General features: G+C 39.8%; 1 protein-coding gene across 1 annotated transcript in view; it reads right to left on the reverse strand.

Annotated features, from left to right (window-relative positions):
- The window catches only part of LOC117243073, a 72,757-nt gene that overhangs the window by 33,296 nt on the left and 16,198 nt on the right, over positions 1-23,263 (reverse strand). Inside the window, exon 4 of the mRNA XM_033510256.1 lies at positions 2,449-2,663. Coding sequence (XP_033366147.1) covers positions 2,449-2,663 — 215 coding nt within the window. The remainder of the gene's footprint in view (positions 1-2,448; positions 2,664-23,263) is intronic.

A 23,263-nucleotide genomic window follows, 5' to 3' on the forward strand; every position in this document is an offset into this window, starting at 1 on the left:
ATGATTGTAGCGTGTCTCTTTCCGCGTCCAACCACATTTTCTCGTAGCAGCTTGCGCTGAATATTTAACAAATTACTTTTAACTGATGAAGCTAAACATACGAAACCAATCAGAAACCAAATGTATGATGTACACGTAGCACGCTGAAGAGTGAAATTGTTCAAAATAGTTTGGTCGAGAATATGTTATAAACGTGTTTCTTTTTGATAAAATTCATCTCACATTTTAGTGCATTGTACGTTCTTTAAAGACCCCTTTATATAATATCTGATAATGAAAAATTTGCTCTTCTAAGATTTAATTCAGCGTACCCCTTAACTCAGCTGTACTCTACACAATTATTTGCTGCTTTTCTATCGTTGAAAAATTTCTTTGCCTTCGGGAAATTACGATAAAATTGTTACTAATATACACACGTGATTTCTTGCTTCAATTCCATATTTAAGTTTCCCTTGATATACTTGTTAGGTAGATGATACGTTTACACTGTACATGGGAGTGTGTGTGTAAGCGTGAGAGGACGTCCAGGTCTTAGTTGAGACAAAAGACTGTTGTTAGATGTTGGAAGCTTCTAGAATAATCTGTTTGACAAGAAGCGTGCGTAATATATATGTATCGATGTTGTGTGCTAATAAAGTTATTAATTTATTATACCTTAACAACGCTAGAGATTCCTTTATTTATCGAGACAAGAATGAGATTGGGATTTAAGAATTCAAAGACTCGAGGACCAAACTAAAGAATTATCGGTTAAAAACCGCGAAAAAAGTCAGAGTCAGCGAGTGGGTAGATGTATCTTGCGTCTTATATCTTCTGGTTGGATTGAAAATCGTGATCGGCCAGTTCATTATCAGCAAATGGTGGAAGGAGCCAGTGTTCCGTTAAGGACACCAAGAGCACGCGTTTGCATGCGCACGGTATATCGCTGACATGAGGCGTAACAGCGTTAGTCTGCTGCTGGCATACTACGTATCTCTTGCAACGCTCGTAAGAAGAAGGCCGTAAGTCCGGTCACATAACGGTCCAGTTATGGTATAGCGAGGAAGCGATCTCTCGCCTCGACACACGATTCCCTCGTTACACAAACCAGCCCCTCCTCTACCACTCTGTATTTCCCTTCTTCCCTTCTTTTTTCATTTTTCCGCCACTCGCCTTCCACACGCCACGATTCTTCCCAAGTCCACTTCTTCGCACGATCGAAAATATCGTAAATGTCGCAAAGTATCGACAGCTGATCGTATGTGGATCACATCGAAGGATATTAATCAAAATTTGGATATTTCGCCAATATCGTCAATAACGTTAAGTGATGGGGGTGAAGTATAATATTTCTAATTAATAAATGCGGATATTTACAAAGCATTGTGCTTCAATTTTGATACTTTCGCCAGTGAAGAGGTAGCACAGGGTAAACGTTAATTTTTCCTCGACAAGCGAGAAGAAAGTTTTATCGCTTTTAAAAGCTATCGAAATGTATTGCAGTTAATTTCTAAGTAATTGGATATCGCCAAATATTGACAGTAGCACAGTTTGCGCGGTCTTTAAGCCGCGGGCAAGCGCTTCAACTGATTCTAAAATAATTGGGAATATCGGATCGATGATATTATCGCGAATCTATATTTACGACATGTTGTCAATATTATTGATCATGTGCGAACCCCTTTAGCTAAAGCTCTTCTCTCGTCTCAAAGCTCCTCTTCTTGTCGGGTAGTCGCGCGTACATTCACGCCTCCGCAGTTTTTTTCACTCGGTGCACAGTGTACGTGGACGTCGAGTCGCATGAGCGATCGTGATCGTTGATCGAGCTTCCTCGTGCTCGAATACCGTAGACATATTCCACTTCTTTTGCTCTGATCTCTTACGTAATCTTCTTTCACGTCCAGAGACTTGCGTCGCGTTCTTTCGCGTATCACGATTAGTCAACTCATCGGAGTTTTTGACTGGGACGAGAAAAGAACATAATTCGATGCACGGAACACTGTAACGATGATTTGACATAGGCTTTCTTGTCGGTTACGGGATACTATGGTGGAGCATCGCATTCTTCGATCATTTTGTTTGAATTATTCTCGAGAGATGGCAATTGCTCATTTAACTTACAATCTTCCAACATGGGAAAGTTATTTCAAAAAGGAAATTAATTGGTCCATTATTCCATTAATTCATTGGTTCAAACATGTTCGTTTTATTTATTCCTCCGAGAAATGATAATCGCTTGTTTAACTTACGATCTCGTAACATTGAAAAATCGTTTGAAAAAGGAACGTAATTGGTCCATTATTCCATTGATTCATGAGTTCAAACAGTTTTGTTTTAGTTAGTCCCCTAAGAAATGATAATTGCTTATTTGACTTACAATCTTCTAACATGGAAAAATTGTTTCAAGGAGGAACTTAATTGGCTTAATGATGCTGCGAATTAATTTCTGTATTAATTTTGCCGACTTACCAGCTCGGTGGGCATTGTGTTGCAAGACCTGAGGGGCAGATTGTAGGTTATAGGGGTGCGTTGGCTTCTGTACTCTTGCAAGCAAGAGCTGTTCTTCGACAACCCCCGTGGATACACCAGACCATGGAAATCCGTGTTACCCTCCGTCGAAATGTGGACGATTATCGACTCGCTCGCACACTCGATCTGCACGGTGCTTGCTATCGCAGCGGTTGCTGAAAAATTGCAAAAGCATTGGTATTTCGCTTGCTATTGGTAGATACTTAGACACTACATTTACATAATTCTTGGTCTACTTTTTAACGCACGCTGTGCGAGTGAAAGGAACGAAAATGGTTTCGAATTAGCCAGAAGTGGAGCGCCGTAACATCGACCCAAATTTGATAATAGAATATGCAAATTTTTGCTTTTGCAATTTCGAGAAGCGTGTACCAATCAAATTAAATACTAGTAAAAATAAACGCTAGAGGACTGGTGGTTTTTCAGAAATCGATAGTTCTCTGTAAAGACCGATACTTTGGTTTGGTACATATTTCCAATCTGGTTCTTCTCGGTCGATCTTTTAGCCAACTTTTCATAAAGAATTCTCTGCTACGTTTAACTGTAAATCGAGGTTAGGCATGAATGATATAACGGTGCTGTTGGCCGATCAATTACAAACAGTTCGCACTTTTATCATCGGCGACAAGTCGTGTTCGATCGAAGCGTCACATCGTCCGATTAGGATCTCTTCCTACTCGGTCACTGACTGTCTGATACCACGAGTCTGGCACGATAATTTGTTATTGGTAATTCGGTCCACGTTTGTTCGGTCAGCGAGCCGCTAGCTTCGAGTTTAATAACCTCCAGTTCTTATGAATTTTCGACTCGTATTCAGGTTAAAAACAACAATCACCCATTCCTTGAACGATCGTCATTATAGCGTGACAAAAACTGAACTATATAATCCTTTCCTTTTTCTTATGCATGCACATTATTTACTGTTCTTTTTTAGGCAACGATACTCGCGTAATAATCAATTGTTTATGTAATTGTTTAACTAGGTATCGATGTATACATCCCCGCTCATAATCATTATATTTATATTCGTAATAGGAAGTAAATCTGAGAAGTTAAGATAGGAGGAAGTTATCAAAATTTGCACTGTATTTTTTAAAGATTAACAGTGATTAGTATTTGCTTGATAATGTAGGAGGATCGATATCGCGTTTTATATATCATCGTGATATTATTACACATGTAGCAAACAGAGTTCATTCACCGTTTTTTACGGGATTTGCCGTGAAAAGGAGGAAAGCGTACCGTTTCTTGCTTCGCCCAAGAAAATCTCGCGACTTATCAACAACATATTCTATGACCTGCTAATCAGACACAGGTCTAAGTGCGTTCACCCTGAAGTAACTCTTTTATACTTAGTTAATTATTAAACGAACAGTCATGCAAACTATACAATCATTGTCCCATTAATGCGAAAAAGAATTATCATTAGACTTTAGATCTTTGTCGAAAATTTACAAATATAAGGATATCCAGAACGTATTACGAAGTACAAGAACACACGCATATAAAATATCTGAAATAAAGTACTTGTTACAAGCGTGGATATAGACAAGTATCTGAAGTCTAATTGTCATAAAATATAAATTAGAATGAACCACGTTCTTGAATCGTCCAGTAGTCATACGTATAACAAATAAGAGAATAAACACATTTTAATTGCTAAACACTTTTAAACCTTTGAAATTTTCTATAGACGTTCACGTTTCCCTGAATTCGTACGCGTGAAAAGCGAAGACATTTTAAAAGCATCGTTATTATAAAACACGGTGACGCTGGTTATTGAAATAACTCGTTTAAAAATAAATTCCCCTCTTTAAACCGAGGGTATCGCGCGATTAATCCGCGAGTGATTAACGGCATCGTCGTTTAGAGAATTACCAGGCGAACGAAATGACAATGATCATCTTTGGTTTAGCATTATCGTCTCGACGATGGGGAAACAATGATGAGAGAGTCGTGAACTTGACTCATCGCGGCATCTTTTTCTTACCCGAACAGTCAATGAGATCTTGGCTAATTTAATTCTTAATACTCGTTGCATCCGCCAAAGGAAACGTCTCTCTGTGAACAGAGACTTGATCGACGAGCAATAAAAGGATCAAGCTACGACGAGTATCGAAAGGAAACGCGACCGGTAAATGCCAGATAAGGAGACCAATTTTTCCATTAGAGATCGGCGATTTAATGAAATTCTATTAGACTTAATGGCATCAATTTGCTCGAGCAACTCTGAGATTTTCATAAATCCGTTTCCTATACTTCTCTTTTGCAAAGATTCTAGTTTTCGATATCGGTATTATAGGAGCCTAACTGTGTTCGGTGTACTCGCGTACTATTCAAAGTTACGTAAGCGTAAAGATAGCGAGTCCATGCGAGAACTCTATTACAGCAGTAAATAACTAAGTAAGTCAAGGAATTACGTTGAAGATTTTTCCCTCACACTTTCTACAGGGTGTTTCATGCTACTGGGCCAAGTGATATCTAAGAAACGACAGAAGGTAAAAGATAGAACGTAATTATTTTCGATAATAGACGATCCGAGTCATCTTGCACGATTGTAGTAATAAATATATAGATACCAGTAAAATTGTACAAGTTAGCAGTATTAAAAAATAGAATTTACCATAAGAATTCCAGAATTCCATTCACGTTAAATTATCTATTAAATTATAGAATATATTAAATTTCAATTTTTACCCTCTAAACGTACAAACCAACAAGCACCGAAGACCACCTATGAAAATCAATCAAGTGACAAACGATGAAGCATAAAAATTGGCAGATACACGTTCTCTCTTCGCACAAAAATCCTCATTCTTGACACTTGCGTCATTCGCCGTTTCAACTCGTCCGTTCTTCGAAACGTTCAATATCGAATAGTGACTCTCTGGTTTCCTCCTTTCTTTCTTCAAAACGCGTTGAAAAAAAGAGCAGCGACGAGCATATTTCTCGGAACAGTGGGCTCGAGTCGTGAGCCAGCAATTTAATAAGAATCTCTTCGTTCCTGGAAAGAATCGATGAACCGAGCGTGCAGAGTCCTCTCGTTTTTCCATTGTCCTTTGCCTTGGATCCGCCACAGGGGAGCAACGATGAAAAACTAAAAAGAAATCACTTGGAAGCGCGAAGCAAAGATGGTTTTCGGTCGACGACCTCTCGGAATCTCGCGTTTACCGGCTTTTTCGATCGCTCTTTCATACTTCCTTCGACTTTCTGATCACTCTATATACATAGTGACTGTTATTGACTCAGCTAACCGAGTGTTACGAGAGCAACGGTGGATTTTCGCGTGCGACTAATTGGCTCTGTTTGCCGGCGGGAAACGTTTGTATAATCTTCGAAGAGAACGACACCGCGATTGCACGCCTGGGAAAGGGTTGTCAACCTTAAATGTCCCTGCGACCGAGCTAATCACTTCTTCCTTAATCATCGTCCTCCTTGTTTCGTTAATTGAAACGCGTCGGGAAAAGCATCTGTTTTTCACGTTCGATCATCGTTCGATAAGATCATACAGGGTGTCTCACGTGTCTGGGACCCTCTCGTACAAAGTGTCGTAATTCTAGATTATCAAGGAACCATCCGAACAATCCATCAGAGAAAAATTTATCTCTGCGTTATAGAACCGTATGGTATACAAAGTTCTTCGTTTGAATTTCTTTATGTAATTATACCATTTTGAAGGAAGATTCCTATATGTATGTTACATGGATGATTATTAAAAGCTGATGTCGAAGCTTCATTTTTTCGTACAATTTTGCCAATGTAGTCACGATACTCGTATCTCATCGAAATCCTAATAAAATTTCACAATCTTTCGTGTAACACGTACAATATGCATATATTCATAAAAAAATTGTCTACGAATCTTCAAATACTTTTATCAACCATTGTATATCGAGTGTTGCTTGCCGTGTATTCTTTCACACTGTTTGCAAACCTGCTGGATAGTTATCGACTGGCACCAATGGAAAAATCTCATAAAAATTCTCAAACGAACGCCGAGATGTAATTGCGAGGCAGATAAAAAAGAGACATGCAAAAATTCTCTTCTCTAAGAGAGAGAGAGAGAGAGAGAGAGAGTCGTTTGTATGTTAAATCGGAGACACGTGCGCTCGGTGTGTAAGTCACGCCGGAAGTAGGGGGTACTTGACCTTAGGGCCTGCTTTCCTGCACGTACAGCACATCGTAGGTAAATCTCAGGATGAGCGTGCAGAAAAACCGCTCGACCACGTGTTCTCCCTTCGATTTCCCTTTCTTTCTCTTCCTTTCCTTCTCTTTCTCTCAACTTCATTTCCTCTCCGACATCTGAGTCATCCCAGAGGTCTCGCGAGGTGAAACAAAGGCGTGTACGGAGTCGCAATTTGCAAACGACACGCGAATCATGCGGTTTCCGGTACCGAGCTCTTCTCTCGTCTTCTTTCCCTCTTTCGTTGGAATAAAGGTGCGTTGCGTGACAAGGGGACGAGAAACGCGTTCTTCACATACTTTTCTTGGTACTTGAGCCTTTGAAATTTATTTATATGTGCGAGGTGTTTCAAATAGTTGGAGTTTCAAAAACTTCCGAAACACGTAGCACTCGTTGGAAAAATGTCTGAATGAATAGACAAATTACAAATTACAGACTATAGATTATTACAGAATTTTACAATTTTATCAAATAGGATAATCAGTCGGCTCGTGATCTTCAAAATATTCTTTTACAACTTGATTTAGGTTTCTGTTTCTTCGTTACCAAACTCGTCGTTATTAAGTAGAACGGTATATTGGTGCTGATTATGTGTTAGTAATTTCGTCAGTTTAATCGTGTCAGGTTGGCCAGGGGGAATAAAGTGAATTCATCGCGGTGACAGGAAGTTGTACAGCCGACGATTGATTACGTTGCCGATATGTTATTCCGCTCATGTTCATCGCGGTGCATTAAAATCTCAAGCACGGAAGTCGCAGAGCTGTTGCATAACTGTGCGTCCCACCGAGTCAGCTTTTGGATATCTCGCTCGGTTAAATATTTTCCAACATTTTGTAACGCGTAATTTCTTTTGAAAAGATTCCCCTCTAATATCACAATTTACCCCAATTGCAATTGCAATTCGCATTTACGTTATTACCTAAATACCCACAAGCATAATACGTATTATATAACTGAGATATCTTTATTCCTATACGGGCGACTATGATTCACATAACGCTTTCGCAATCTCGAATTATTAAAAAGTTTTTCATATTTTCTATTTCGAAATATGTATTTCGGCTTGTCCCATTCGCTAAATTATTTCAAACTGGTACGCGTTCTTACAGTTTCAAATTTCTCTTAAATAACAATATAGACGTCTCCAGTTTAATTACCACGAAATGTGCGCGAAAAATTCTTTCAAACTTGAAACTAATCGTTTCTTCGCTGCGCAGTTTCGAATGCGATTTTGAATTTACCAACGAGCATAATTGCGAAGGAAACGGGTTAACGAGCCGAAATTCAGTAAGGCGCGAATCTGCATAATCGGCGAACCGTCTCGTTGCGGTCTCCGGTATTACGAAACCACGGTATTTTGAACGCCTGCCAAGAAATTAGGAGAGGATGCGCCCAGTAGGCGAGCAATTTGCATATCGCGCGCCGCTGGTCACCTACTAATGGAGTTCTTTTTGGCGAAATTTCCAAACGTATCTTCTTTGAAATACCTTATATACAGAAAGTTATACATTTTTTTAATATTTCGTCTACGTACTACGAATCGAACAATTTTCGAATTCTATTGCTTTTCAAAGATTCCTATCTTCTTCCGAAGAAACGACGTGCCAGTGATGTGTAGCGATAGTTGGCTAAAAATAAAAAGCAGTAGACACATTCTTGAGCAGTTAGCGAGGAAATTCCGTTAGACTCGTAAAAATCGTTTCCATTGGCTTCCTTTTCGCGTTATAACTGTCATATTGCACGCGACTCGCGTCTGCATCCTCCGCAACGTGATCCCGCTAACAACCGGAAACTCTAGCAACGTTATGTTCACCGATTAACAGACTTTGGTATAGTTGTTCGATTCGATGATCGTAAACTTCATTCTTCGGCATATTATTCTTTACAATTTAAAAGAATTTGATCCATCTTTTTTCCCCTTTTCTCTTTCAGTTATTCGAAACGGGTAATCGTTCTTCGATGCTGTTGTCCAGCAACAACTTCTCGAGTCTTGCAACTTTATCGTTGCAGCAATAGAAACGGAGAATATATTTTTCTGAACACACAAAGCATACAAGTATGCGTGTCGTTCCGCCTGAAGACGTTAAACAATGGTTTGATCATACGTGTTGGCGGGACTGGAAATTGCAAATACCTCTGCTAAAACCGCAAGGGTGGATTTTCATTCTCCAATTTTCATTATCGAACTTTCACATAAATTTCAAATTCCGAGATAAAAATGGAATTTCCATTTTATTATCCTTTATCAGGCCCTTTACTATGGTCTGTTGATAATGAATTCACTATGGAACATCATTTTACCCTCGTTAATCGTACATATTTCCAACGATACATTCGGATAATTGCTAATTTTGTCGTTAAGATCGCCAGATTACTCATTTTTATTTAATATTTTATTCAAAACACGCTGTGATTTCAGCTTAAACAATCTCGTTAGAAGGATCTTAGATGGTCATTGTTACAACACCGTGTCAAATTATGCGCATAATGTTGACGTATCAATTATACGCACATAGTCTGCAAATAATCTACAGTTGTAGTACACAAATAACATTACATTTTAAATACAACTTTCATTTTCTGCACCTTGGGTTTGTTTAAATATTATACGAAATTTCCGAAGATTTGTCGTAAATCTTCCTGTGAATGCACCAACATCCTTGATCTACGCGTAATATCGTTTTCAGTGCAATTTCTGTTTTTCTACGTTTTTCACCTAAACGTATGAAATTTCTGAGAAGGAAACAGAAATTCCAAGACGCTATTACCAGCGTGTCATAATTGGTACACGCGGAATGCTATGTTTATTAGGAGCCGGCTCTTCCGGTTAGATCTCACAGTTTTCCGTTAAGTCGCAGCTTCTCCTTTTGCCACGCTCCTCCCTGTAGATAATCGTTGCAATTATTCGTAACTTGGTCGCGTAATATCCGTCCGTGGAGCGGCGTAACAGCTGGAAAGGCAACTTCGCGGAATAATCAAGCACAGTTAATAAATCTCTCGGTCGCTTTCCGCGTAATTAACCTTGCGAATACCATTCGAACGTCGTCTTCGTGCTGTCTCGATACCGTCTCATTTGCGATGCATCTCTCTGCCAATCCCGTATTTCATTATACTTGCGTGTTTTTCCAGCCGTAGCATCCGCTCGACATTATTTACCAACATCAAACGTTGTTCGATTCATGAATATATTCGTAACGAAGCAACAGAAGCACTTTTTCATTTCGTTCAAATATCTTTGGTTTTTTCGAGCTCGTTTGTCCTTCAAACGACAACTGCTCGGCATTAGAAGAATATCTAGAATCTTATTAATCTTCTTTCACCTTCATTATCCGCATTTGTTTCATATTATAACACGTAATCGTGTCATTTATTTTGATATATTAATTATACTCCGAACATCTTATCTTCAAAATTTCCTATAAATAGATAAACATACGCAATCCAGTGATAGCGTGACCGAGACCAGGCCCCATACAAAATATACGGGTGTCCAGGTCGAGTTTATTATTCTACTTGCATAAGCCGCGAACGTGTCCGGTGTTTAAAACGAGAAGAACCAGTCCCCAAAGATATTCGTGAACTTACTCGAATATCTGTAACTGGAATCGAAAAACCTGCCGCAGGATCTGGATCGTCTGGTGTTTGAATTATATTCATAGCCAGGGATTATTCCTTAGATTAGATTATCCGTTGTCTACCGAATGGCTGTCTCCAAAGTACTAGTCATCCGAGTAACACTTTTTGTCAAGGATTAGAAAAGCAGAAGAATTAATCTCTCCGATCAGACGATACTTTGATATAATTAGGTGACTTAATTGGACAGCCACTTCGTATCGGTTCGTTGCAAAGTTACATACAGCCACTTGGCAGAAGTTATTTGCTTAGATTTAAATTGATTTCTCGATGGTCGTAAAGATGCTCATGTTTAATTCATTAGGTCTATGATGGCTCGTAATACTCGTAAGCACTGAACGGTCAAACCCGAGCAAAAACAATTCCTACGCCATGTAATATAAAGAGCATATATATACAGTACACCGTGTTACGAGCAAACGAGAAGCGGAAACGATTTCCACGGAAATTCTAAAGAAATTGGATAGAACAGACTCGCGCGATACAGGATCGCTAGTTCACAGAACAGAGTACACGATTCGAACGATCCTCGACCGAGGGAACCACGATTTCTTAGAAACCATTCCGCCGGTATGCAGTAGTAATCGTGCTGGCCTTGAAGAAAATTGGCAGGTTGTCGTCGAAACCTGCAGCCAAGATCGTCGGTTGCGAAGGCTTTAAACTTCGTGTACACTTGCCGAACCAACAAGCGTTTTCGTACAGTCGATCCACGACTTTCTTCGCTTCTAGAAATTGAAGCACGATTTTCATCGTCTATAACCGCGCTTCAACTACGTTTTCGCCAAGTTTCCAATTTTTCTGAATCGTAGAACTTCCCTCGTATGAAACAACTACTCTCTTAGGTGGACATTTTATCGCATGAATGTTTTTCTGTCTTTTGCTTCTGCGCGCGTGTCTCCGCGTAAGAAGAGGCCAACGGTCTAATTTGTTTCGCGAGGGCTGATCGCAAGCGTGGATGCAGCTTTACGATCGCAGAAAGAAACCACTCGTTGCACCGAGGTGCGGAATAGTAACGAAGATTACCGTAACTCCACCGTAAGAGGCTACCACCACGGGCGTAGCCACGGTCATCGCGCTTAGACCAGAACCTGCGAACCGTTATGAATGGTCGTTGTTTTTGCCAGGAACATCCGTCGAAATCCGGACTCTCCCATCATCTTGTCCAATATTTTTTCATTATCGCGAAATCCATTTATAACTATGATAACCGATCAAACCTGTCTTAAACTCGAATTACCGGTATTCTTCCAATTCTTTACGAATACGTCAAATCATCCTTTATTTCTTTTTCCTCGATGTTTTATAATACGAAGTTTCTTGTTAATTTTCTAACGTTAACAGGAAACATCTTCTCATTTTTATTTACGTTATACGAAAGTGCTCCTTTTTAATCATAAACTTACTCGTACAGCATCGAAGTGCGAAGATCAACAAAAATGTACTTATTTAAAAAACGACGAATTTATTTTTAAAAAAACACTGAATATCTTCAAGCATCGTAGTATTCGTTTCGATAACAGAATGTAACAGAACATTGACAATGACGGATAGAACGAAAATCTGCTCGATAGCAGAATGGTGTCAATGGTGTGTATAATTAACGGTGAGTAGTTCCGAGCATATGTGCAGAAGAAACCGTTAACATTCGCGATTTTAATGGTACAAGATACACGTGGCCAAGATTCTCCCTCTTCTTAGATGGACCTGATGGTTCTATGTAAAAGCGGTCAACAGGACTCGATAAATTGTCATGGGGGTTTGCGCGGATCCGACAGTCACGTGTTTCAAAGAAGTCTTAATCATGGATGCAGTTATGGGTTATCCAAGTATCGATCGATCTTGCGAAAATCTGAAAACACCGTGGCATAGATCATCGTTCAACGACCGTTAAAGGTGATTCCTGTGGTCATTGCTTGCACGTTAATCGGAGAAACATCACGGTGTTTGAATTGGATATTGGTATTAGTTTGGGTATGCTATTTGTACAGAAATACACACACTCGATCACTAATAATACATCGACTACGAACTTTAACTTTCTTATCATACAAGGTATTAAATTAAAGAATATTTCATCATATGTACCTTCGAACGAAGATGTCCGTTCTTTGTCCAGCTTTCGACCAACTGTCGTAACTGTCCTAAGACTCTTTATCGATTCAACGAAAATTTCGTTTCCACGGAGTCGATCGACTCCAACAGAACCGTAAGATCGTTGGAAGAGTATTATCGTCTAATTAAGGATAAGCAGCAGTTGTTGCCACAACTATACGCAACAACCGCGCACCGTGCAACAACAATAGCCAGCAGGCTGGCAACCGAAGATGAAAAACGTTCGACCCACTTTCGACTCTTTCGAGCAACGTCTCCCCCCTTATCTTTGCAGGATTCTTTTCCACGCACAAAGGCACCGATTGCTCGCGTGCTTCTTCCTCGCAAACGATTCTTATCCCGAACGGTGTATCGATCCATCGTACGGCCCTGGCCGGGCCCTCGTTATCTTCCTTCAACGTTTTAAAAGCGCCTGCTGCTCTTTCCAGTCTGGCTGATTCCCGCAGCCTTGCCTCGGTATGCTTCGTTGCGTCCTCCATTCGAACTTCGTATCCGTCTGGAGGATCCTGCCGCTGTTGTTTTTCTATCTCTTATTTCAGGATTCTCGTCTTTACTTCGCTTTTTTTTTCAGTCGAGTTTACCTGCCTTCCCTCGCCGAGGAGTATAAGCATTGCGTTGAAATTGGTTTTTTAACCAGCGAAGAGTCGAGATTTTGCTTGAGATTAGTTTTCGCAACCGAACTGATACGTTGTAAATTGGCATTAAATAGGAAAGAGATTAAATAGGGAATGTTCGTATCTCCAGAAGCAACAAAGATATTCAAAGTGATGAAAGATATGGATCACTCTGTATGCAGCGGTTGTGTGTATGTTAATAAATAATGTATACTTGCGCTAACTACAAACTGCGTTTACCCTGCAGCACGTACCATATTTTTATTACTATACATAGTACAGCGTAGAGTGCGCAAGAATCATCCTCGTACATGCTCCATAGGACTTTGGCTGAGAGAAAATAGTGGGAGACAAGATGTATGAGATAATAGAGGTGTAGGCCTAAACAGGACAGGTGTATAATGATAATAAATTGCAGGGAGAAGAGGAATCAGTCACAGGATTGGCTGGCACAGAGATCAGACCTGGTCTTTCGTTGACCGGGCTAAACTACTCGAACTGATTGAGCTATCTTCGCTGTCGACAGTTTCTTTACCTCGTAACTTTGATACTCCATCGCCTGCAGTGCAGACAGTCTAATAAATCAGGTATCATTGATCTCTTATGTAGACTTTGAAACGAAGTAGTCGAATTGTTTATGTCAGTCGAGCTTCGACATGCTGAAATTTAATTTCCAACTTTGCATAGAATAATCAAACTCGTATATCTTGACACTAATAGGCTCTAACAGGCACTATTAATCTTTGATATAATATAATAATAAAAAAGGAGGAAAACAATATTATACGTATTTTGTGTACAGCATATTTCGCTATTTTCGGATCAAGTACTCTGTTTTCAGATACGCGTAACTTAAAGGTTATTCATAAGGAAATTTCGAAAATTACAAGGTCACTTCTTATACGTGTATAGTATCTCGACCCAAATGTCCTATTGAATGAAATAACTCTACGTTACCGCAACAGTAGATTCGAATTCCGCTTCTAAAACTTGCGTTTCTTCATTCGTTTAATGATCATGTACTCATTTATAGATTGTATCTCGAGATAATGCGTATATTCAGTTAGAAGACGCGAGGACCAAAATGCCAGTAGGGAAGGAGGTAACATAATTCGCACATTACTCTTCGACGACCTTTGACTCCTCTTGCGGTTCTTCTGATTGTAGCTCGTATCGAAGGAACATTAGTCTCTTCGAAGTAATTTTCAATAATCCGCGTAATAAATAAAATACTAATACTATTTTTCTTTCGATTTTCCATTAAGACATCCCGTTTTAGTCGCAAAGTGACACTAAATTGAACAAATGAACAAAACTATTTCTATCATAATTTTCAAATATTATTCTAAAATGTCTTATCAAGACTCTTCCATAGGAAAAAGGGAAAAGAACAAAAAAGAAGAGGAGGAAGAGATTCACATTCTGAAAGATGCGCTCCACTCGAGATGACTTCCTCCGACTCACCAATCCGATTCAAACAAAACGATTGCGATGCAAGATTCGAGGCTCGAGTTAACAAGGAGTTGAATCTCCTTCCCTTGACACGAGATATTCTCGTTTCTTCGTAACAAGCGCGTAATATCTCGAAATCGTCGTTCGTCATCCACATCCTTCATCCACCTGGCCTTCCAATTTCCTTTATAACGAACCACGAGTTCGAATCGCCCGACGATCCCAGCCTTAACACCTTCTTAGGTTAATTAACGACGTCATTACTATTTCTAGTCACGGTGAATCGTCGACGGATGCCGTCGATTCCGTCCAATCATCTCGGAGAGAGATCTCAAGGTCCTCTTCCGCGCTTCGGCGGTTTTCGCGCGAAAAAATCCTTTTGTTCGAGGTGAGACTAATGTGCGAATAAATTAGCCACGAGCTGAACAAACACGCGTAACAAACGATACTCAAGGTGTGTTAATTAAAAGTCGTAGAATATTAATGTATTTGCTTTAAAATTGAGAGATGGCTAAAATACGAAGAATTGGACAAAAAAAAAATGCCTGTAATTTCAAGTTCGTAATCTACATCAAATAATGGATGTTTATTAAAGATAAAAGATATCCTAGCAATTTTAAGTGGCAGTGTATGTCATATCGTATTAACTCTTGAGAGATCTTCAAGGACGAAACGGTTTCTTTGTTCTCTTTCTAAAAATACGTATTTCGTCGTTACTTTATTCAAAATCTTTATTCCGAAATAATTTTCAAACAGGGAACCAATCGCGAATTTTCATCTACGCTATCTTCGAACTTTTGTTTCATTCTCGACGTCGTATCCTTCGTTTTTCTTCTCAAAATACGCGTCTCATCCAAAACCTCCGCCTCTGAAGTAAGAAATCAATTTCTAATTTTCACCAGTATTCCAGCCATTCTCCTTTCGCGCAGTTTTATAGACATTCTTGTGGAATTTATCCGCGATGCAACTTCTGTTTTATCGTGTTCGTGTTACACGTCATGGTCGCTCGTTTTCCCGCTGGCACTTTAATTAACTCGTTCGACGTCGTCGTTCCACGATCGGGCCGGGGAATCGAGGAAGCGGTGAAAAAGCCGACGCGCATCCAAAGTTAACGGCCAGGCAACGTGGCCAAGCATGCGTGTACCTTTGCACGCTTCTAACGGACTTAGGCACGGCCAAATTGATTCTTACGCAAACGACGTCCGGATGAAGCAAAGAAAACGGCACGGATGAATTGTCCATGGATCCTAACGCCAGGTGTATACCGTTACCGGTGTTTAAATACGCAAGACGAAAAGAAACGGTATACCTGGACCTCTGATGTATCTGCTAGCTTGCGGTTTTTCTATTCGCCGTATCCGCTGTCTTCTTCGCTCCGCTATTGTCAAGGCCCTTTCTTGCCTCGCGCGATTACTGTCCACCTCGACTGTTACAGTTTCTTGCCCGCTGAATACGGCATTTTAATAACTTCCTAGTTGGTCAGCGTTCCATTCTTTGCGTAGGTCGTAGACGACGAGCTTAATAGTCGAGGATGCTCGAGATTAATGGAAGATCGATGTAGAGGCGGTTAATTAGTTTCATGTTACCTGAGATCTAGGTCTAGGTAAAAATTCGATTCTAAGAATCGGACGATCTTACATATATTCGACGCTGTTTTTCGATATTTCCAACGATCAGTGTATTTTTTTATGGATGTTCAAATAACATTTTGCTTATGAGCCACAGTATATTAAGCCCGTTTCGTTCTTCGAGAATTTTGGATTCTGTCGTGTTCATCGTTGTTAAGAAAATTTGTCAACATATTAAATCCATAATCTCGTCGTTCAACTTTGTATTCGAGCTTTTCAAGATAAGATCGAGATTGGGATATACAAAACCGGACGACAGAGGATGTTCATCGCGTAGTTCTTCGCGACTATGCAGCAACGATGACGTAATTCGACCCTCGTAGGTGTTCTCTTCCCATCGTTACCTATCATGCAGCGTTATTTGTCCAAGTTGAACAAGGAAGGTCGACTGACAAGTGTAAAGCTATAATATAAGTCACGAGTAAACTCAGTAGAAAACAATGAATCACTTAAGAAGCGATGTTCCGTGCGATCGGCAGCGTGATCGATGGCCTGGCTCGAAAGGATCCACCGGCGCTGATCCACGCACGATCGTTACGATCCATTGCGTCCCTTGTACGGAAGCTTGCATCCTCCTGCGAACTATGGCAGTCGACGCGAATCGATCGCCTTTTTTTTACGAGTGAACCCATCCGAACCGATCTGCTTTTTCACCTCGAGCCGCTTTTTCCTCGCCACTTTAAAATTATTCAACGTTTCCACGCTAGGTAAAAATCAGCCAAACGATCGTATAATACGCTCACGGAGATAATGATCGGGAAGAAATTTGCAACTCGTGACTCGTGTAGGCAATGGTTAATGTAGAAGGTGGTTTACGTTTATGAGTTTCTTTTTTTAGATGTAGAATTAAATCGCGCTACAATATGTCGTAGATCTCTTGCGTTTTCTTTTGTAGTACTTAAAGGGTGGATTTTTAATCCGTAAATATATAATCGGTGAAATTTTATTCCGATATTCGTTCCGATATTATTCTAATACTATTTGCAATCACAGTAAATGCTAATTTATCTTCTGTTCTCAATTAATATCGAATAGGATTAAAACGTGTAATTGCATTCATCCGACTTGGTTGTTTTCCAAATAAATAAAGAAGCGTGTACTAGATAGATTGAAATTTCAAGTGTAATAACATTGTATAGTAACACTATCCATCCATCGTGGTTTTCCTACCGGATTACAAATTACGTTATAGCTGTCTGAACCATGCACTCCTACTACAGTGGTATAGATGCCTTACGAAAGTATCAGGTTGTGCCAAAAGTTGCTTTTGTTTTATAAGAAAATAATAGACGCACGACTGAACGTAAATATCGAGACTTATAAATATTTTCTAATTTCTTTACAAATAGAATCACCATAGCCGGGTTTCATAATATACGTATACTCATAATGTGTCTAGAAGCACTTGATTACTTTTGCGAGTCTATGTATAGTAATGCATATTCGTTCAGGAATTCGATTTTAATGGGAGGAAGTTATTACAGTCTACCGCATTGGTTGCATAGAAAACGAGTTCCGATATCATACGATATCAGCGTCGAAGAAAAAACACGCGGGTGAATCTCGTTAGGATAAGTTACGCGAAACGTTCGGAATAAATTCAGGAGTAACGGAACCTCGAGGAAGGAAGCGTCGTTGACCGCTTAATAATCCTGCAATCGTCATTAACCAGAATCATTTATAACTCCCCTCTCGTTTCCTATTTACGACCCACTTGATCATAGGTCGAGCCGCATAATTATAGATTCGCCAAACGTACAGTTACTAGCGTGTATCATTACAAACATTAAGCCAGAAATGCGAATATTTCGTGAACTTACTGCTGACCTTTCGTGCTAAGATCTCCGAAAAATAACGGCGTTCTGGCGCTATTATTTCTTCGAGGCAGATATTATATAATAAGTTGGTTTACACGATAAGTTGGTTCGCATTTACTTAACAGAATATCGAATTTAATTGTTGAAGTGGTCACCACTTCGAAGAAAACTCTACATCTGGTGTTTTCAGTTTTCTCAAGCACTGAAGCCATCGACAGTGTCACGTAAAGTTGGTACTTGGATTGTAGTAAGAAGGCTGAATCGTAACCCAACTACTAATTTTCCTTTATAAAACTTTATTATAAATGTTAACACTTACAAAATAATACCGAACCGGAGAAAAGGGGTTGTATGAGTACAGCAACTAGAAGAAGAACAAGAACTGCTGGGTGAAGTCTCGGTTTATATACGTTTTGGTTTTAGGATGTTGAGGGACTAGGTGTAGGTTATGATGTGGAAAAGTATCCGAAGGTCGGGGGTCCATATCCTATCTCTGATGTGGACTAAGGTGCGTCGCAGCCTTGGTGTATGCTATGATGATAAGGCGGTGATGTGTCCAAAAGTGTCCGAAGGTCGGCGGTCAATGTCTTATCACTGATGTAGGTTGAGATGTGATCGATGTCACAACAGCGTGTAGACAAAAGACTGCGACCAAGTCAGACCGTAAACGGTAGACAGGCGACGTTAGTGTCACGTAAACTTAAGGGTTGGTTGATGAAATAAAATAGCTGAGTCGTAACGCAACTATTAATTTTGTTTCAATTAAACTTTATTACGAATTCGCCAATCACAATGTAATACACACTGAATTAACATAAATCACAGTTCACTCCAACCACGTTGTGTAAGACTTAGTTACAACGATACGTTAAGTACGCGACTGTTATAAGGGTAGAGACCGGTAAAGATATGTTGACTATTCCGAGGATACGGAATAAGTGAATTTAACCGACGATACTATGTCCGAGGAAAGCTAGGGGTGAGTGTGTCTAAGGACACGGGACTATCGGATTTGTCGATGACAATTTTGGTCAAGGAAGCGAGGGCAGTAGACACCGTCTCCGATTGGATAATAAGACGGTTGGTGGACCAGGAAGGGTTTTAGCCGCCCTCGCGAGAAAGTTGCTAACGGAACATACCAGATGCGATGAAAACCAACTTTCTATGCTAAGCAGGACAAACTCAAATCCTGTTGTTGTTTTATTTCGGAGTATCATGACCGTTAGGTCACAGGTATTGCAAGGAGTAACAAACTCCGAGCAAAACAATGTCGCCGCTACTTTCAACCGTCGAGTTGAAACTTTCCGACTGTCCCCCGACCAGTATAAATAAACAAACGAAATGACGAGCGAAGAAGTTCAGCGATCGCAGTGTAAGCATACAGACGCATCAGACGTATATACGGAGTTTCTTGAGACTGCGCGTATTTATTTCGCGAAAGTTATTGTATCTGGACTTGTGCTTAGTGTGTCAAATCAAATTTATAGACAATATATTTATCTTAAATAAATTGCTCGCAAACAGTAATCTGTATTTCGTGATATCTGATAAGACCAATCCTCTACAAATCTAAGACAAGAAATACTCGCTTGGTCCGAAGGACCTTAACTATGAAAATTCCAAGACCCCTGGTGGGTCCTTAAGACTATCGAGGGTACGCGCCAAGGATGTGCAGACATCTGGATGCCATCCTGTCCGCGGTGTGTGTCCTGGTCTTTGATGTGAATCGACGTTACATTAGCTTCGGGGTTCTCAGTTATTGGGTAACACAGCTTGCGTGCGGATCTGCACCAGCTCAAATTGTATTCTTACTTATAATTACGCTTCTGTTTAAATATATTTTCTGCCTTGCAATTTATCCACGAGTTTTCTCCGTTTACACGTCGAACAACCTTAACATTAATATATCGTTGTTTCCATCTAAATAAAGAATGTCGAATAAAGTCATCGATCGTAATTGTTAGCTTTTAAGGTACGCGTGCGCGTCATCAGGATTTCTATAGAAACCAATCGACAGCTTTACATTTTACATAGTCGCAATGAATATTAATTGAACTGTGTACACGAAGAACGTTCTAATTGCTAGGTCGACTGAGAAATTGGCGAGTACACATCGATAGGAATCGACGTGCCTGATAGAACAGATCGCGTCGTTTAATTTAATAGCGAATACATTACACTGTGGAGAGGATGATCGCAAGAAACATGGATGTAGAATATTCTAAAAATAGCCTGAGTCATTTTAAATCTTCTAATGCTGTACTAACAACTAGTTCATGGCGTCTCGATCGAGAAGCAGAAGATGGTCAACACTGTGGTACCGATTACTTACACGCAGCAGAGCTAATGTAAAATAAATTAGAAACCGTGACGTTCGATTAATCGATGTGTAATTAGACGGACGAATAACTAATTTAACTTTTGCTTTGATAAAACTGTAATTGCCTTCGCACTGATCAAGATACGACTGTGTTATCTTTATTGGTATTTATTTCTAGAACGACTCGTTCGTCGATTGACTCGATATTTCAATAAATTCCACTTGTGTTCGTAAAATCCGTGAATTCGTATAAATACCCTCGGACTAATCGATTGGAAACAAAAGGGCAGAAAAGCTTCTTCCGAATTGTTGATTATTCCGCTTAAAGTTATGCTGCGTATTCGCTTTTATGAAAGTCGCGATTTTAACCGAGTCGCAATGAACGCGTGCGAATTGAAACGGCCTTGGAGTTTACCTTGGACGGGCGATAGGGGCGAAATGAAAAGTGAACGTACAAAAGGAAATCTCGATATGTTCGTTAATCGAGTAAATCAATGATTCTCGGGCCGTAGTCGAAGAAAACGAAAGATTTAGAGAAGTTTCACGATTCTGAGCGCGAGCATTTTCATGTATAAACGAGAATTAACACGTTCCCTATGTACACTCATCGTCCATTCGTCCATAAATTATTCATAAATTCTTTATTTATATTTTTACAGCTTACGAAAATAAAGTTGTGTCACGTATTTCAGAATATTGGCATAGCGTTCATTGAGAGTAGCACAATGGATATTTCACGTTGAGGATAATAGCTCGCAAACGACAGTCGCTTACGACAAGAGACGAAACGTGCCCGCATGCAAAAGCCAATGCGAGGGGGAAAAACAACTTTCCTCCGAGGCGCGGTTTCTCTTGGGAGAGCAAACAACCGACCGCTGTCCGGATGAACAATGACATTTGTCGCGCAGAGATTGACGTTTTCCGCTTCGCGAAGAATTGCAAGATAAATCTATAATTTCTTCTTTAGGTCATTCTGTAGTGTAATTAACACTTTCACGGCCGGTCCTGATGCGACAAGCTTAACCGAACAGAGTTTTAATATTACAACGCTAGCGAGAATCGAATATATCGTTTTAATTATTCGTTCAACCACGTTCGTTTAAAATTGAAAAAACATTACGTTTCAAAAGGGAACAACCGATCATCTTCAATTATCGAGAGAGAACATTTCGACCGGAACGAGTGCTTCGATCCGAACGCTGTACGTTTATGGATAGAACTCGATGATCTCACTTTTACAGCGTTTCCCATAAAAGTCAAGGTATTCGAGAAATCCTCGAGCCTGCTTTGTACCCTCGATGCTCTGCGACGCGGAAACCACACTCTCGATTTAACTGAAACCGAATCGCGTACAATTGGCGTACTTGCATCGCGTCCGCATTTTTCACGCTAACACTGCGTAGTATAGATCGTTTTTGCTTTACTTCGTTAACCGCCGGAAATTTGACTCGAGGGTATGTTTGAAAAGTTTCTAACCATCTAACATCGAATATCGTTTAATTGCAAGCGCTGTTTAATAAAGTATATAGAAATCATATTGATGAGAATCTGACCTGTGCGTGCATGCTACCCATTAATCATCGCTGGTGATATATCTTCGAATCTATCTCATAATACGAAACGAGATCTAACGAGCATGGTTTGCGAAAGAAATATAAAAATATATGTATAATAATACAATTCTCGGTAGTTTGTGAAATGTCAAAGTAATAATCGCGACCAGTACGCGTTTCGCCGTTCGATATGCCACTCGTTCTCCACAGTTCTCTGGAACGAACGATAAAAAGTAAAAGGCCAGTGGCGAGGGGCACTTTCGATTCGTCAGACGTGCTGGTAAAAAGAGGTCCGACTCATTAATCGTTCGTTCGAAGCAACGTAATCGAAGTCGTTACATAAATCCATTACGGTGGGTTTCTAAGTGCACTAGGTTGAATTTTCCTCTGGTTTTTCCCGTCTTGTCGCGACACCCGAGGAATTCCATTCAATTCGCTAAAACTTTTTAAGATACTCTTTTTACATTGCCTGTACTTACGTGATCACATCGCTTGATCACCACTATGAATAATTTTTATACGCGTATATACTATGTCGTTCGAATAAAAACGTATCAAATTTGCCGTGTCAAATTAGATTAAAACGCGCGACTCTGTCGTATCAATTTTCAGAGTCTTCTTCTTCTTTTTTTACAAATATTTTGTCTAGTCATTCATAAATCACTGTCGCAGACGGGAGAAATTTACGTATTCGAGAAGTAGATTTTGTATAGTCGAGGAACTATGGTGTCACGTAGCGAATGAAAGTAGAATCATCTATTGTACGCTTATTATCGATACAATATTATCGCACGTAAGCGTGCAATCAATTTCCAAGTTTCGATCTCATCGTCTCACAGTCTGTCACAAGCTATCTGTGTAATACGAGTCATGGCTGAAGCTAGGTCGTGCAACGTTCTCGTCAGAGATTAACGCAAAATTTTAAGCACGATCCATTGCAAAATGCTGAAACGTTGCGAAAAAATCCAGCCATTTTTATGCACAGGCGATCCTCCTATTCTTTTACACAATTGACATCGACATTCCAATTGTTCGAACATCGACACGAACTTCGTATTAACTACAGACGCGTGTTGAGTATTATAATTTTTGACGGAATGGAAAAATGGAAATTTAAAGATGCCAAGGTGTATAGAATACACAATATATCGAAGAATATATAAAATATCCAAGATTTAGTATTCATTGTAAGAGTCAGTGAATAAATTTCGAATGATAAAAAAGGTCATAACTTGAATTATGAAAATAGTGAAACTACAGAAAGAACGAAGAATTTAGAAAAGGAGGAGTCGATCGGTTTGGTTCCTGAGAGAGGATTCTTTGCAGAATTTTTCCCCAAATTGACAGAATATGCTAGTCGGTGAAATTCTGGCGGAACTCGATGGTAAAAGGTAAAAGGCTGAAAGTGTTTGGCCGTCGTTCGCAAGGACTTTCGATTCGCAT

Source organism: Bombus vosnesenskii, unplaced genomic scaffold (genome assembly GCF_011952255.1).
Source record: "Bombus vosnesenskii isolate JDL3184/JDL3185 unplaced genomic scaffold, Bvos_JDL3184-5_v1.1 scf7180000013265, whole genome shotgun sequence".
NCBI lineage: Eukaryota > Metazoa > Arthropoda > Insecta > Hymenoptera > Apidae > Bombus > Bombus vosnesenskii.